At 45.5% G+C, this 18010-nt stretch overlaps 1 protein-coding gene across 1 annotated transcript; it reads left to right on the plus strand.

Moving 5' to 3' along the window:
- Positions 1–1004: 1004 nt before the first annotated feature.
- CTC1 (CST telomere replication complex component 1) lies at positions 1005–17117 on the plus strand. The gene is made up of 24 exons (XM_064644485.1): positions 1005–1064; positions 1145–1284; positions 3399–3645; positions 4519–4715; positions 6314–6458; positions 6782–7084; positions 7256–7384; positions 7712–7938; positions 9360–9531; positions 9616–9816; positions 10051–10177; positions 10378–10492; positions 10835–11294; positions 11663–11752; positions 12040–12183; positions 12470–12540; positions 13317–13426; positions 13741–13906; positions 14143–14229; positions 14314–14473; positions 14955–15019; positions 15282–15444; positions 15572–15698; positions 16625–17117. The coding sequence occupies exons 1-24, from the start codon at positions 1044–1046 to the stop codon at positions 16783–16785; spliced, it is 3828 nt and encodes a 1275-aa protein (XP_064500555.1). The 5' UTR covers positions 1005–1043; the 3' UTR covers positions 16786–17117.
- Positions 17118–18010: the final 893 nt, after the last annotated feature.

Here is an 18010-nt window from a genome sequence, read left to right on the forward strand (position 1 = left end):
AAGAAGGAAAAAAAAGTTATTGCGCAGATGTAACTGTGGACAGAGAAGAGCGGAATGAGAATATGTGAGGAACAGCTCTGCAGACACCAAGGTCAGTGCAGAAGGAGGGAAGGAGGTGGTCCAGGCACCAGAGCTGAGGTTCCCCTGCAGCCCGTGCTGAAGACCGTGGTGAAGCAGCTGTGTCCCTGCAGCCCATGGAGGACCACAGGAGTGCAGAGATCCACCTGCAGCCCGTGGAGGAGCCCCATATTGGAGCAGCTGTGAGCTTGTGGGAAGCTTGTGCTGGAGCAGGCTCCTGGCAGGGACCTGTGGCCCCGTAGAGGAGGAGTCCACACTGCAGCAGGTTTTCCTGGTAGGACCTGTGACCCTGTGGGGGACCCACACTAGAGCAGCCCGTGCCTGAAGGACTGACCCCGTTGGAGCCATTCGTGGAGAACTGTTGCCCGTGGGAAGGACTCACGCCGGAGAGGTCCGTGAAGGACTGTCTCCTGCGGGAGGAACCCCACGGGAGCAGGGGAAGGACTCCTCTCCCTGAGCATCGGCAGAAACAACAACTGACTGTAGTCCCCATTCCCCATCTCCCTGCGCCGCTGGAGGGGAGGAGAGCGAGCCAGGGAAGGAGGGATGGGTGGGGGGAAGGTGCTTTTAAGATTTCTTTTACTTCCAATTATCCCGCTCTGATTTTGTTGGTAACAAATTCAATTAATATCCCCAAGTTCAGTGTGTTTTGCCCGTGACGGTAATCGGTGACTGATCTCTCCCTGTCCGTATCTCAACACGGGAAACTTTCAGTTTATTTTCTCTTCCCTGCCCGTTTGTAGAGGGGAGCAATAGGGCGGCTTTGGTGGGTGCCTAGCATCCAGCCGGGGTCAACCCCCGGGCAGAGCTCTGCCGGTATCCCCCCGGGATCCCATTCCTCGGCACCCCGCTCGGGAGGGGCGGGAAGCGCTGCGCGGGGCGGTAGCTCTTGGCTCTCCCGGCAGCCTCTGCGCGTTTCCCGCCGCCGCGTCGCCACGGCAACGGCGCGGTGCGCGCGGCCTGTCATGGCGGCGCCCGGCGCGGCGGTGAGTGAGGGACCGGGGCGGCTGCGAAACCTCCCCGCCGCTCGGCGCTGAGCCCCCACTCCTCTGCTTCTCTCCCCCAGGAGCAGCGCTGGCTGCGGGAGGCTCAGGACTTCGCTAGCCGGGCGCTCCCGGGGCCGGAAGGGCAGGAGCCAGCGGCGCTGGAGGCGGTGCTGCGGTGCCTGCGGAGTGCGGGCGGCGGGGCGCTGCCGCTCGGCTACAGGTGACGGCAGGGCGGGTTGAGGGGAAGGGGCGAAATGGGATGAAGGAACGGAGCCGGGGGTGTCCCCTTTTGGCCCGGCGCCCATGCGCGGCCCTCCCGGGAGCTCAGCGCGGCTCGTCCGTGCGCGGTGCCCGCCCCGGATGGGGAGTGTGGGAGCGATGTTGTCGAACACAGGTAACCGCACGCCTTTCTTTGGCTTCGGTGCGCCCCCGGCCGCCCTTGCGGTATGAGTAAGCACCGTATCCGCCAGTCTGCGGTAGGCAGAGGGTGTCATCGAAGTGGAGCATCTCGCCGCGGGCGAGCTGCTGTTCTGCACAGCGCTTACACGGCACCTTCCCGGCTGGATCCTGGCAGCCTGCCCAGGAGGATGTTTCTGCGTACAGTCTCCGAAGCTGTTGGCCAGCCGAAGTCAGCGTTCAAGTGTGCACTCTAGAATAACGTGGTCCATATTTTAGTAGGAAAGGCTTTTGGATGCTCACCATCACGAAAAACATAAAGCTTGTTGAGAGATATCTATATTGGAAGGTTTGGCTTTTCTGGATCTGTTTTTTTCTTGCTCCAACTTATGATGGGAGAAAGTCTACTAAAACCTTTGGCACAGCCAGTCTGGGGGCAAAGGTCAATTGGAATTGTGATCAGCATGCTACATCTACAACTAACCACCAAGCTCTGGAGCACCAGAAGTGAGTCTGTTTAGTTCTCTGTATGTGATAATCAGGACCCAGTGTACTGCTGTAGTTTGGGTTTCTCCCAAAAAGCACCCGGCACATTTGACAAAAATACGAGCAGCACCGTGTTCTCCTTGTGGATCATAGGTATCAGTTTTCCTGATACTGCTCTGTCTCTGAGAATGGAACATTTTCAACTAATCTCCTGTTCAGATTTCTGTGAAATACACAAATACCTGCATAAATCTATGTTTTCTGATTAATTTTTTTTAATATCTAAATTCTGTTTATTGCTGATTCATTTCCAACTTTGAACTTTTGACACCTGACTAGTCAACTAGTGAAACTCTTCAAATTCATGCTCCCTGAACTTGATTATGTCCTGCTACTGAGCAAGTGTGTGTTGTGAATAAAGCTCCAGTTTCACAACCTGAAATTGTCAGCGAACCTCACTGGAAACAAGTACTAAAGTCACTACCTGGAGAACAGTTTGTGTTTGCTCTTTCAGTGTTGATGCTAGCATGGACAGAGGACTTCCCTTAATTCTCTAGCACAGACAGCTAAGATGTAAACACCAATGATGAATGCTGCCATGATCATAATAAACACTGAAAAGGTTTAGAATCTACTGAGGATACTGCCTTGTTCTCTCCCGTGTTCAGTACCATGGTCAGTCTAAGCATGATAGATGCTAAACTGTGGATGGCTTCAGATGTGGTTGATTTAATGTTACATCTCATCCTTCCCCCTCTCCCCAAAGCCAGCAGGGTGGGTGGAAAGATTCAGGGCTAAGCTTGGCTCTGTTCTTATGAGTGAAAGCCCAGTCTAATATTACTGGCTTGCTGTCTCTCAGCTTTGTATTGTGTGAACTATCCACAGGAGAGAATTTGTTCCAAAACTGTCACAATCTTCATCTAGAAGTTGTTCAAAATTATTTTTACTACAGTTCAGCAATTTTAGCACCAAATGATGGAATTAGTCTGTATTTACCTGTCTTTGTTACTGGACAAGTTGTGGGGGTTTCTCACGGAGTGTCCCATTCAAGCTAGAAATGTCTGAACTAGTAACTATTCTCCTTCCCACCTCTCACATGTCCTTGAAAACATGTTTATTAAGTCTCATTATTATTTCTTTTCAAATTTTCTCCATGCCTGCTCACATAACTGTAGTAGCAAAGGATGTCTGTTTTCAAAGAGGATGCTCAAGTAGAACAGACATGTTTACTGAGTTGAGAGAGATAACTGATAAATGCCAGTGAATGAGTTGGTTCTTGCCATGTTATATCATCAGACCACACTCTGGGTGTGCTAAGACTCTTCTGACCTAGCCAAGCAGTGTCCACTGCGATGATCACTGTAATCTCTAAACTTTGCAGGCAGAGTTTTTCCTACGTCCTGCTATATTCTCACTTTACTTTTCTTTTTCTTTTTTTCTTTTTTTTTCCAGTTTCATCTCCATTTCTGACCTTCAGCATCAGCAGCGTATACCCTGCTGCAGCCACCTGACCTGGAGCACTAATGAATTTAAAGAATGGGCTCGTCAAGGCCAAGGTGCTTTACCCACACAGACTGCTTTGCCAAGGACTTACCTGATCTTGGTTGGCTATATAACAGATGGAAGGCAAGAGAACAAAGAAAAGTTGGTAGATGGTTGCCTATATGTGAAGGACAATACTGGGATAATTCCATGTGAGGTATGTCCTTGGTCTGAGGGGTTCTGTGTTTATTCCCACTTCTGGGGCAGTGTCACAGACCACCCAGGGCTTCAAATGTTCTGCCAAAGTCTTTATTGAGGGAAATAACACATCTCTGTAGCAGGCAGGAAAACAGCAAGCTTTAGAACCTGGGGAGAGGGCAGAGCATGTCAAATTTTTCTTTGGTAGAAGAAATATTGAACGTGCTGGCCCAGAAAAAAGACAGCCAGTACACTTCTGTTAAATTCGCTATAGTACAAGACAGCCTGGGAGACGTCCCCTCTATTTGCTGAATTCCAACTAGTGGAGCAGAAATAACTTTCTGGAGAGTTGTACTGGGTGTTCAGTGATGCATTGATAACTTTCAGGAAATAATAGCTAGCATGACAATTGACTTAAAAGCCTTCTGAAGGTTGTTGCAAGGGAGTCTAGATAAGGGAGTAGTGATGGCAGAGAGCTGAAGTTGTGCTTTCCAAGGAGGCAAAGACTAGAAAAAAGTTATATTGGTATGAACTTCTAACTGAAAACACAGGGGAAAAGAGAGCAGGTGAGAATTTTAGAAAAAATAGTCTGAAAATAACTAAGCCTTGCAGTGAATTAATTATCACCTTTTGGGAGGATGTTACTATAACCCATGAAATGCTGGCTGCAGAGCTCAGCAAATCTCTTCTAGGTTTGCACCTGGAAGGACAGAAGTTCTCCATGCAAGATAAGAGAGTGGGCAGAAAACACTGCTCTCATTTAGTAATGAAGCCCAGCAGTAGACGAGTTTGTGATGCACTTGCAAGGGTGGATTCGTAATGAATATTGTAAGTAACATTGAGAAAACATATTGTAACTTATCTCAAGCTTTTATCTCATCTTTTGGTTTAGCTCCTGCATTTTGAACTTGAGTGGCTGGAGTCACTGGTCCTCTTTCTGAGCTGGTCATATATACCACAGACAGACCAGAGTGCAGCAGGGTACTTGGAAATCCTGGAGGATCCAGTGCCAGTTAATACCCCCAACAAAGTACTTCACAGCATTCCAGTCGCCTGCCCAACATCAGCTGAGCCACTGCTTAACTCCAGGTAAACACATAATATACTCAATTCCATCATAGCACCGTTAGTCTGGTTTGACAGGTACCATGAAAAGCACTTGGCTTAGGAAGAGACAAATTCTGTTTCTGCCACAGGTGGAAGCGTAATGGTGAGTGGTGGAAGTAAAAGTTAAACAATAAAGCCACTTTTCATTAATCATCTGTTTTCCAGGACTTAATTGGAAGGCTTTATTCTGTATTTTGATAAAATAAGACAAATCTAAATTATTTCCAGATGTATTTTGATATTACAGAGAGGATATGAGAAAGAAGTGTTAATTCAACTTTTAGGCTAAAATTTTTAGCGCAACTTTTTTCTTTTTTTTAGCCTCCAGTGAACCAGAAGAATAATTGAAAGTAAGCCTAGATTGTAATATGAAATTAATATATGCCACTGGTCAAGTTTTTATCATATTACTAAGATAAAGATACCAGTGAAATGTCAACTGATGAGAGTAACTGTTCTTTAGTTTACAGTATGTGAAAATGTAGCCAATGGAATTACAAATCTTACTGAAGCAGATCATGTTTTAACATCTTCCTGAGCAGAGAATTCTTGGTGTAATTTAGTTACAGTATACAATAAAGTGTCACTAGTCATGCTGCTTCTTTTTAGTTATCTTTTGTTTTAATTGGGTTTATCTGCCTGTGACAAACTTATTTTAAGCGTATTTGATTTTGCTCAAGGGACCTCTCTAAACAAGAAAACTAGTTCCATATTTCAGTATATGTTCTCAGGCTTTTAACATAAAGCTCCTCTGCTACTGACTGATATCTGACCAATTTTCCATGTTCCTTCTTTAAAAATGTTAACAATGAATTGCTGGTATTACTGTCTGTGGACATCCTGGTTTTGTTTTTTTTTTCCAAAGTCATAAAGTTAGATAATTGTTTATATGTTTTAGAATCAAGAATGTGTTTGTTTAGAGTAAGTGGAATGGTTATACTCAAGTCCAGTAGGAGCTGAAATGAAAATTACAAACAATATGTTTGAATTTTCTTTTCATTTTTTTGAAATGAAAGTTTGAAATGACAAACAGAAACGATTAAAGAAATATCACCTCTCTCTCCTCTCATCTGCTTTTAGTTTTGCTGCTCTTTCACTCTGTGCCAAGTTTGTTAGAAAGACTCCATTATTGCTTTCAGGCCTCTTTGGTTTATAGGCTTAGAGCTTCCACAGTGTCACGTTCCATGGATCTACAAATCCAAATTCTGTTTTCTGCTGAAGAATTGCTTGTGACTTCTTTTTTCCTTCTCCTTTAGACCTACAATTAGCATCCGGTTTGTGGTAAAGCTTTTTATAATCTGATTGTTGTCATGAACATGTGAATTTGTTCAACATAACCCTTCTGTCTTCAAATATTAAGGTTTTTAAAACATCAAAGAGATTTAGTATATACAAGTTAAAGTACAAATTTTATAGCCAAATATTGTTTTGAAAACCTCTCTGAGAGATTGTTCGTATTACCTTGTTGGATCCTTTATTTCTAAAAAATGCATCCTACATATGTGTTTATTTTGCTTTTGAGATACTTTTGAGTTGTTCTTTCATCTCTGATTTCATCTGCCTCCTCAATTGCCCTCTAGGATTCCATGTAGGAGAAGATCAAATCTTACTGTAGCAGGTGAATTGATCAGACTCGGGCCTCTCCTTTGTGTTCGCCACAAGACTTTCTTCTTTCTGTTTCTAAAGTGCTTCACCTCAGCTGTTTGTGTCCCTGTGCTGGTGCAGGTAAGTCCTTGGAATTTTGCTCACAAATTCATGGTCTGTGTATGTGCTAGTTGATTAATTCTTTGAAGCTTGCCCTTGATTTCCCATTTTGATTTATTCTTCCTTTTCTAGTGATTTTTTTTTTTTTAATATTCCATGCAGCTATAATAGTCTCTGTATGTAAGAAGTCTAGTTCTGTGTCCTCCTACCTCATGCAGTTGCAGTGTCTGTAAACGTCTTGCAGATGCCACCCTTTTGCTAAGAGTGTGAGGCAGTCCTCTGGAGGGAAGAATTTTTTTCATTGTGGTTGATGCTGATGTCACTTTTGGTTTTTTCTGCTCTAGGAACCCAGCCAGCTGGCATGGCATCATGTCCTCCAGTTGGGTCACAGGTACACAATAACAGGCCTGAGTATGTCCAGCCTGAAGAAATCTGGACAAAAGACGTTTGTCACGAGTCTTCCTTCCTGCCTTCTACCCTACTGTGCGGAGCACGTGAGGGAGCAGCCACTGAACAGTACTTGGCAAGGAGAATCCACTCAGTCTTCTTCCCTTGAGACTGCTGAGCAGCTCAATGGCTCCTTGGAGCTGGGAGTTGAAGAGGAGGGGCCAAGATCAACCAGAGAGTCCAAGATCATCTCCTATGTGGTAAGGATTTGTAGGGTTAGCCTTCAACCACTCATCCTGTAGGGTTTCAGCTCATGGCCTGCAAGGACTTACTTTCATCATGAGTTTATTTCCTTACTGCTCAGGCCTGTGAGTCTCTTACATTTTGGAACTCTCTACACTCCTGTAACTTTCTGTTTGCTTGCTATTTAGGGAATTGTCACCAAAATACTCAGTGTCCAAGCTGGTCTCTTTTTACTGGATAACCAAGTCTGCTTGTGCCTTGCTTACCTCCCAGTGTTGAAATCTGCACGTGGACTCCGGCCAGGAGCATGTGTGGAAGTAAGTTGAGACTTACAAATCATAAAGCATTTGTGGAAAAGACTCAGGCCCTGGGGATGGCTTGTGAGTGTGTGGGTCAACAGAAGGCTCCAGCAACACTGGAACTATGTCAGCAAGTATCTGGAACAGAATTGGGGATCTTACGGTCTAGGCTCAGTCGTTAGAGTTGAAATTACTATTATCTGATTCCTTCCTAAACCATGCCAGGTGCCTCAGGCCTGATTATAGACAATCCATTAGAGTGACCAAGAGTTTAGGGTGGGGTGATGGTTTGGGGGAGCGGTGGCAGTCTAGCTATCTCTTATGTTGTACGTCTGTATATCTCAGCTCATCGATGTCCACCTCCTGCAGAAGCCTCTGGTATCCTTCCCTTTCATTGTACTTGGTGCTTGCCTGAGCAGCACTGTTGTGCTGAAGAGGTTCTCAAGGCTCAGCACCCCCTACCAGCCACCGACCTCTTCAGGAAATCTCTGCTTACAGCTGCTCTTCCGCTACAATCTTGGTATGCCACTCTACCTCTGGCTGGTGAGCCTCCTGGAGACCTTTGAGGAGAGGTGAGGACAGTTCTGAAGTCAGGCCATTTGTAAATGTGCTTTGTAGACTACCTGGGTATCGTCTAGACCCAGTGTTCACAAAATTTTTATGCTTGGATACCATTAGCAGCTATTGGTTCTGATTTATCAGCCTAAGTAAGCTATTCATCTAGATTTCACACCATGTCCAGTTGCTTGTACTTTGCATTTGTTCTTATGAGAAAATCTTGTACAGTTTTCAAGCCCACTGCTCTCGGGAAGCTGCAACACTCCAGGACATTGTTCTCATGTAGTCCTGCCTGGGAAGTTTTGTCCTGAAATACAGAAGCACTGTAGGGATGTCTGCCTGCCAATGTGGTTTGCTTGGCAAATCAAGAAGGACACTGAGGCTGCAGCTGGAAAATGCTGCTACAACTAGATCACAACCAGTACAAAGGCTCGTGTCCTGGTCGCTCACAGAAGCGGCAGCAGCTGCTCAGCATATCCCTTTGAGGTATTCTGAGTGTTGCTGGTAGTGTGATCATTTGCTTGAGAGCCTCTGTCTTAGCAGATTTTCCCACCCATGCTTATCTCTGGGTCTTCCAGATGGCTTCCTGCTCTCCCTGATGGCTGTACTATGGTTGATCACTGTAACTGCTGTCTTGGACTTCAAAATGTATATATTTAATTTCAGTCAATTTCAGCAGTTCACAGAATGTTCAGCGTTCCTGTCCTTTACTGGCACTGTGGAATTTTTACTGTGCTTTCCAATAAAACAGCTTCATTTTTGCTCTGGGAATTGTGCTAGCTATAAGTTTCAGTTTTTTTATTATCTTTTTCACTTCAAACGTGATTGCCAAGTCCTGCTACTGCTTGAAAATTGTTCCAGGGAGTTAGTTGCTATCTCTTTTCATTTGAGTTCACTTTCTGTTGTTAAGTCATATTTTGACTGGCAGTGTGATCACTTCCAGGCCTTCAAAAGCAGTAATCTAAACTTCTGAAAGGAACACCACGTGAGAAAAATATTGGAACAAGAGTAGTCTGTGGTTGTTTCTGCCTTGTGATTTTTTTTCATCCTGTAAAAGAAAGCCAAGTGTACCTAACATGAGTAATGATACCAAACTTAGCCAAAATGCATGGAGATCCATTTTCATGACTTAGAGGGAGATTATTTTCACATGGTTTCGTTTTTTGGCTACTTTAGTTTTGAGATTTTGTTAGTCTGTGCATTTCTGTATATTTTCCTATTCCTCCTTGTCTGCTTGCCCAAAAGGAATCTGCATTGGCCTTAAATGTTCTTTTTTTTTTTTTCAATTACTTGATGTTCTTTTTTTGCTCTCTTTAGTTCCTATCTTATACAGAGTATTCACTCATAACAAGCAGAAGGAATCCCTGACTTACATGCAAGAGTCACTAAAATGTGAGGACTGCTACTGTTTTTAACAGTCATAATTTCTCTTCAGGTTTTCTTGTTTCTTTGGGCACCGTCGACTGCTTAGCTGTACTCACCAAAACCCAGGAGCTGCTGAAAAGTTCCTTGTCCCCCTTCTGCAAGCTATGGTGCCAGACAGAGAGAAAGCAAGAGATATTTATAACGAAATTCTAGCAAAAGTACACCATTGTCCCCTGCAGAAAGTGAGTAAATGCTCTGTGAGCTGTTTGCTGTTTGTATGACGGGAAGAAAATCAGCTGATTCATTCTTTCTCTCTTTTTTCATAGTATTTGACTCTGGACCCCCCATGCCAAGCCCCATCTCTGTCTGCAGTTTGCCATATGGCCCAACAGAAGAGCTGGGAAGGCTTCAGTCCATCACAGTTGCTCTCTCCCTTGGAAGCACAGCATATGGGCACCCAGGACCTGAATCGCAGACTGGTCTGGTCCTACTGCACACTCTCAGCAGGAAGTTTCCAGTCCCGACTAGTAAGTGCCTTGTTCCCTTTACTGCCTGTGCCTTGAGAGTTCTCAGATCCCCCCATGCCTTCCAGCACCCTGTCTAGTGCATGCCTATTTTTCCTGTTCAGAAATGACACCGCTTTTCTGGCTGAGATGTGTTGAAAAGAGGCTGAATTTCAGCTGCTACTCCACACACTGTAATTTATGGCTTTCAAAGATGGGAATTGTTTGATGCTCATTGTGGCTTCCTTTCTGTTGCAGATACTGCTGGGTGTGCTGAGGGTCTCGTCCAGGAGCAGTTCACTCCAGCTGCAGGACAAGAGCAGCACACTTCGCTGTGTGATATCCCAGAAGGATGGTAGCCCCTTTGCCAATACAGCTCTCATAGGTATGTCCCACTAAACTATATTTGGGTGCTGATCTTTTGCTCTTCTGCCACTCAGCTCCAAAACAAGGAAGAAGAGACTTGGTACGGAGATGCTGAACTGTCACTGCCTGACCTCGTGACTTTAAAATGAGGATATTGAGTTTACTGGTTTTATGTTCTCTTTTTATTTAGCTCAGCTCCTTTCTCTGATGTGTTTGCAGGATCACTCTTGCAGGTGGAAAACTACCAACTTGTAGTGGAGAGATTCCTTCAGACTGATTTTCCCTCCTGGGAGCACCTGGAAAATCTTGAACATGTGAGGGAGAAAAAAACCAGGTGAGTCCCTTTATTCAGTATGCAAGTAAAATCATGACTCTCCAGTTCCACAACTGTTTTGGGTCGGTGGTAAAGCTTCTTATCAACATAGCATTTCATTGCCAAAACAACTGTCCTTTCCTATTTGTAGAAAATGAGCTCTTTATCAGCAACAAACCCACCATCTGTATTTTGTTCAGAATACACACAGCCTAGTAGCTGGCTTCTACTTCCCTCTCTCCCATGGCTTGTGATGAGTACCTGTGGGGCACTCTCAAGCAGTGCTTTTCCCAGATAGTCATTTGTTTTGGACAGGCACCTCTCAGGGACAGGGAGTTTCACTACTACCATTTTTTGTTTCAGTGTCTATGTGCAGTTCTACTTTGAGGATGTTCAGGTTCTCCATGCTGCTGAAGGACAACTTCAGAAAGGCCGTAGAAGTGAAAACAGCTCCTCTTTGAGGAAGAAGAAAGATGACAATGTAACACCTGAGCTGGAAGCTCCAGAGGCGAAAGTGCTGAAATTGGAGGATCCCAAGTCAGATACTCACAGAGATGAGAACTGTCAGGGGGGGCAGAGTAGCACTGGAACAACCAGCTGTGTATCTCACCTGTTCTTGGTTACCCAGAAAGAGGGGCTTATGTTACGCAATTACCAACCACCCAGAGAAGATGGAGAAGGACAGGAGCTGCAGCACAGTTTCCAGGCCACAGTGCTGTGGCTGGGCAGACCTCGGCTGTGGAGCCACCCTAGAGAAATTGGGAATCTACCAGGGCTGGAGGACACCAGTTGTGATGGAGAAGAGGGCGTGACACAGCAAGAAGTGAGGCAGCTTTGCGATGTGGTTTGATAGGTTGGGGGGGGGGGGGGGAGGTGTGTGGGGGGGTGGCTCCTCAGGGAGTCTGTAGATAATTAGGTATCTGGATTACTAATCAATGGGAAAGTGGGTTTCGTGTTTGGTAGAGGTGTGTGTTTATGCAGGCAACTTCCTTGTGCCACCCCAAGGAAGTTCCAGCTCCTCTCTGTCACCTTCCTGTAAATGCATCTACTTTCTCATACCCTTAATTGTGCTAATCTTACTTCTCTATCAAGACGTTGCCTGGGCTGGGCTTGCCCTCGCTGTATTTTTCATTTTGTACCTTTTTCCTAACACTTATCATCACCTTCTCTCTCTCTTCCCTCCCTCACCAGGCACTACTCCTCTTTATGGGAAAGTCTCTACGATGGTTTCCATTTCTGCACCAGGATGGACTGTATCGCTTCATTGTGCCCTGCTGCTCGGTAAGAGAGACGTCGTCTTGCTGTTTCCTCTAGGAGACTTGCTGAACTGCATGCGAGAGTCGAGGAATCAGAGGGTGACTAAGCTTTTTTCGAGGCTTGGAATTTCCGTTTGTCTTGCCAAGAAACTGCTTCAGTTGTTCTGTGTTTGATTAAAATTCTCAGAGCTCTGAGTTCAGTGGATTTTTTTTTTTGTTCTTTAAACCATTGTTCTTCCCCTTTTTCCCTAAATAACTTTAAGCTCCTTCCTTTAATAGTCTTCTTGTCTTGCCTTGTCACTCTTACCTCAGGACGTGGAAGTGTTTGACAAGCTCTGTTTTCCACCTGTGCCAGCAACCTTCCTGACCAGGCCATCTTGTCCCTTGTGCCTGCCTGTCCAAGATACCTGGCACTTACAGCATGAGACCTGGATCTCCCGTCTGCCTGAGCGCCAGGTATGCAGTGCCTTATTGCTCTAGGCTTTCACAGATGACTTGCAGATCTCTCCAAAACTAGCTAGAAAATTATCAGTACAGAGTATCTTGTTGATGGTCCCATTCTGCTCGAAGCTCCATCAGAAGCTGCTGCCGGGCTTCACATTTTTCTGCCTCAGAATTAATCTGGAGAGGAAGCATGAATTGCTTGACTGACCTCTAAGTGTGCAGGACTTGTCTTCACTGCTCTGGCTGGGGATACCTGTAAACTGCAATCTGTCTGAGGCTATGTCTCCCTCACTTCTAGCTGGCAGCCAGGATGGTGCTGACAGGCACGGACCAGAGAATTTTCTCCATTCCAGAAGTGCTTAGCAGCAGGTATGTTGGTCTCCCCCAAATTACAAGTGACTGTGTCTTAGGGAATGGGTCTGTATTCATTTTTATTGCAAACAGTGCTATATTAAACAGCAATTAACACTCTAAGAATATGGTTTGTAAATCTTCCTGTGTGGAAGCAGTCCACACCTCTCCCCTCCTGGTTATCAAAGCTAAACGGATTTCTGGACACTGCAAAATAGTGTCTAGAAAATGTTTCAGCTGCTGCTGGTATGGACTAGGATCCAAAGTCCTCTGCTAAATTCCTGGCAGAAGTGGAAACAGGTACAGCAGGGAAAATGAGACTGAATATATGACTTATTTTTGTTGTTTGTAGATTATTTTAGCATAACTTACTCAAAAAATACTAGAATTAGAAGCTTTTCTGTTCAAAGCATGTTTAATCTGGGGTGATATGCATGCACACTGGAATTTTCACCAGTGCCTTACAATAAACTGTTTTTCTTTCCTTGGCTTCTTCCTCTAATTAAGAAAAACAATTAGGAGTTAAGCAGATAGAAAGGCTGTAATGCCCTACTCTTCTTCACTGCTGAGCCTGAAGAGGCAGAAAGCAAGTTAAAGGGGCCTCTTGTCCCTGGATGGGGTAGACTGCAGCAAGCTGGTAGCTACTCCAGTAGCTCAGGTGCTCAAGGACAGGTTCCTCTGAGACTGGGCTCAAGCAACAGCACTTCACCCAGTCCTTTTTTGCAATCTGCAAGTCAGGCCCTCCTCCACTACTTTTGTCTTCAGGCAGGACAAAAATCCTGGTCTCTTCTCAGTTTTACAGGTTCCCTTGTTTCTTTCTCTGGTGAGATAGTGGAGAGGACCTTGTGTGCCTCTCCCAAGAATGAGAAGCCATCTGTGACTGTTCGCCTTCCAAGGCAGAAAGGTAAGGTTGTGACAGTTTATCCAGTTCAGCAGATTGATTTTCATTCCTTTCTGTTTCAGAGAGGCAATGCACTTGGCTAACTGTGCTGCTGTATCTGAGAATAGTGGAAGTATGCCAGGATGTTGCTTCCCATTGCATGTCAGAGGGCTTGGAAACTGCACACTGCATGTGTGGGGATGGGAATGCTGTACCTGGAAAACCTGTGAGGCGGAACACTGTGATGGGAGGAAAAACACTTCTAGCAGGTCCAGCTCAGTGATGGTGTGTGCTGCCTGTGTGTGAGTGAGCTCATGGGTGGTTCCGTGCCTCCTCAGGGAACCTGCTAGCCAGTGATCACAGTGTGAAGCTCAGCGTCTCGGTCGCTCCAGGCTCCCCTGTTGTGATGGACATTTACATTTCTGCCACCTATCTGCAGCATCTCTGGGGTTTGCTACCTGGAGCCAAGATCCTCTTCCAGAACCTGGAACGCAAAATCTCAAGGTACTCCTGTCTTTAGAGCCCTGATCCAGGCACTGACCTCTCTTTTAAACTCTCTCTTAACCTTAACATCTCTCCTGTGGATTTTGATCCCTTGTCCATACCTTCATGCCTCCAAATCCCTTTCTACAAATTATTTTCCTACCATGTTACAAATGAAGATCAGCCCAGTCATCCCAAGAAAACTGAACATTTAGTTTCTACAAGCTCTTTTTGACATATACTCTTTCATATTGCAGATTTCATAATGTTTATTGCACATACATTGCCTGCAGCTGTGTGAGCATCATATCTCTGCCAGCTTCTCACCTACTCTTTCCTTCCAGGTAACTTCAGGGTCTGTTCTCACCTTACAGTGTCCTTAGAAAAGTTTCTATGTTCTAAGCTTCTCAAATTCATATTTCTTCTAGTCCTGCAGGAGAAGCCTCATCCCCCTCACTAGTGTTTCTGTCCAACTTACGACCTCACCTGCAAAACCTACCCCGGGCACGGATTTTATGCCACTTGTCCTGTGTACTGACTGTGTACCTGCAGTGGGTTTGCTCACTTTGCAGCAGCATTTTCAAGGAGGTATTCAAGCTTCCACAGAGATAATTTGTGAGAGGTCTTGCAGATTTTCTAGTCTGACACATCCTTTGCTACCATGTTGAAGAAATAAGAGTTCCTATCCCAATTCCAAGCCCTCTTTTCCCAGTGTCTAAGAAGGACTTGCATATTAGAAGGGGATCAAAGTGACAATGGATTAGAAGTACATATCTAATGCCAGGCAGGCTGACAGGTAGGACTGGGGGTGAAGTGAGCACATGAAAGAGGAGAATCCTACTCTGTTAGTGCTCTGCTCTTCCTGTGTTCACTGCTGTTGGGCTTCAGCATCTTGCAGCAGGTGATTTTTCTCCCCATATAAACTTTTCCCAAGACACTCATTGGAAATGCAGTGCAATTTTTTAATCCTTTGCATACTTAATTAGGAAAGAATTTAAAAAAAGCAGTGTCCCTTCCCCCTCTCTCTAATACCCACCCATACATAGCTGTAGCTTTATTCTTCCTTCAGGGGAGGTGCACCCGACACAATCCACCATGTCCATCACACACAGGAGTGAGACAAGCCAGTGCACGGTAAGCACTGTAGAGATTGGGTGTGGGAAATGTGGGAAGGAGGGAGCAAATTGCACCACAAAAAGAAGGGGGGAAATCAGACCAAGGATGGAATATAGACAGAATAGCAAAGATAGAAGTTAGAGGTGTCACGTCTTCTGAGATGTGAACAAACCTCCCTCTCGCTTTACTGAGATCTGTTGTCTGGGGCATAACCCTTGTGAGGGAGCCAGGCATTGTCCTGACCTCCCTCTGCATCTCACCCTGCCTGCTCTCTCCACAGGGTGCTGGTGGAGGACGGAACAGGTGAAGCTGTGGTGCTGTGCAGGAATGAACATGTGGCAGCAATGCTGGGCCTGAGCCTTCCTGAGTGGGAAGCTCTGCAGAACTGTGTGCAGAGCAGGGGCAGCGTGTCCATTCAGCATGGGGAAGCTACTGGCACGGGGGTGAGTGGGTTATTCCAGTAGCAACTGCAGCCTCAGCTGAACTGAATCTCCCTTTGCTTGTGGGTGTTCCAGAGGCTCCCTGCCTCACTCTGAACACTCTCTGGCAACACACCCTTTCCTTCCTCAGTGTCTAGAGGAACCTGAGGATATTGTTGCTTGCTACTTAAGGAGTCTGTGCAGGAGTCCTCTCATCTGTCGTCCTATCCTGCTGGATTTCAGCCTAGACAGGAAGCCCTCCAAGATCTTGCGGCCTGGTAAGCAAGCACTGCTGGCTTTTCTAATATTTAGTATGGGAAGGAAGGGTGGAGACATCTCACCAGGCTGGGGAAGGAGAGGTGCCTTTGCTGCCCACGAAGCAAGGTCTGAACGATTTCCATGGAATTGTGAATTCTGTAGTGCAGAGCTAAGATGTGTCTTAGCAGATCCATGCTTATAAATATACAGAAATAATATTACGAAAGTCACTATCTAAAACAATATATATGAAATTTTCTACTTTACAAAGAAATATAGAGCTGTTTTAGAACAAGGTTACCAGTCCTTGGATGGGTCGGGAATCTGGTTGCCAGTTACTGTGCAGACCTCTCAAATCAAGTGTTTGACTTTAGACAGGACAGCATGTAGAGTCAAGACTAGGCCTGAAAATCCACACCATGGGCACAGTATTTAAAGCACTGAAGTGTTTTGAATTCGTGGGTGCTGGGGTCCGAGCTAATGCTGCCGCGAATGTGCTGGTGCTGTGTTAAGGGGACATTCTTCATAGCTGTTTGCACCAATACTAGTGCTTCAGAATGAGTCCAGGTGCTGCAGGGGTTGATTTGCTAAGCTCACCAGAGGAGCTGTGAGAGACATTATTTTTGGCTGTTGTGTGCCCTGTCTGTCAGGCCAGGTTGCTGATACTGATAGGAGACACAAAGCTCAGTGCATCAGCTATGTCAGCAGTACATAGTTCACAGCATTTCATGCTGCCAATGCCTGTTTCCTCCGTTAGAGGGATGCTGGCCAAATGCATTAATCTGCCTGCATCCTGGATTCATTGATCGTGCTGTCCTTTGAGGTTTAGGAGATGCCAAGCAGCTGCTGCAAGGCCTTACCTCCCCCAGCAACTTCTACAGTGGTGTGCTAGAACAGAGCCACAGCCCTGTACTGAGTTGTTGCTGGTTGTACCTTTCCCCTTCAGCTCCAGCACAGCTGAGAAATTTTCGGTGTGGTGAAGTGGAGTTTGTGTCACAAGTGGGACCTCGTCTGAGCCTGCTGTGCCTGAATGTGGAGGAAGTGGAACGAGATGCCTTACGCTGTCTGAACAGTGAGAGGATTAGGAGGACATCCAGTTACTGCTGAGTGAGAGACACTGTTTAACATCTCTTCCACTGGGAGAAGAATTATGGAAATACCTGCTGGAATTGGGAGCTTTTTTTATCTCCTTTCCAGTGGGAGCACAGGCCCGTAAGCACAGGGTGAAGGGTGCAATCAAGAAACTGCTGTGACTTGTGGAATTCCTGAATGGTCCTTCTACACCATTGTCCACCAGTGCTACTGGGCTACGTTTTGGAAGAAAAATATTCAATGCTTCCTAGGTGATAGCCATTGCCTCAGGCCTAGGGCACACAATGTGTGTATTTTATGTGGTAGTATCTACTAAATAAAGCTATTAAAATAGTATTTTTAAAACACTCTATCTATTTTAGTATTAAGGTTTACTTACTAGATGGGGAATGAGGCAGAACATAGATCCTTGGTTTATGAGCCAGAGACAGGCATTTTATAAGTAACAAAACTATACAGTTGCCCCAAGGTATGGTCTTCTTAACCTAATTGAAATTATTAAAATTACACTTTTAAAGCATTTCCTTCAAGAAGAGAAGGGAAGTGAATAAGTTACTCTATGGAGACCAAATTACGATAGTAAATCACGAGATTATTTGGACATAGCAGCTTAAACAGCAGCCTGAACATTATGTGGGGCTGGTAAGAAGAGGCAGGCAATGGGCTGTGATACAAACTGACAGCATGCCACAAGCTTGCCCATCTGTTCCTGATCAGGAGGGAGTTGCCATGGCAGTGCCAGTATCCGTGGTGGCACAACAGACTAGCCAAAACAACATACAGGACATCACCATCTCAAGAGATTCCTCTCCCATCTGCTTGCATTGATGACTGAGTGTTCTGCACTTGCTTTTGGCAAAATAGCACCCACATCCTTCATCTTGCTCTCCAGGCCAGTAAATTCCACACACTGTTACTTCCCTGCCTTAACTCGATGTCTAGTACTTGACAGCACGTTTGAGCAGCTGCTGTTTGGAGTTTTGTTTGTTCGGTGTTTCCCCCCTGCCTTTCTCTCTTTCCCCTTAGTTTGAGCTACATATTAAAACGTCAGGCAGTGGGTTTATTGGGCATGTGTAAAGTATCTTCCCTCTCAAGGCCTGCTGTCCACTTCTGAGACCAAGGCACGAGTGACACAAGACCTGACTGTGTCACTGACCATGCAATAAAGTTCTGAGACTCCATCCTGAAAGAGGTCTACATAAGTTTTGTTGTGACAGCCTTATTTTCTGTAGATGCTTTC

This window comes from Pseudopipra pipra, chromosome 2, assembly GCF_036250125.1.
Source record: "Pseudopipra pipra isolate bDixPip1 chromosome 2, bDixPip1.hap1, whole genome shotgun sequence".
Lineage (NCBI taxonomy): Eukaryota > Metazoa > Chordata > Aves > Passeriformes > Pipridae > Pseudopipra > Pseudopipra pipra.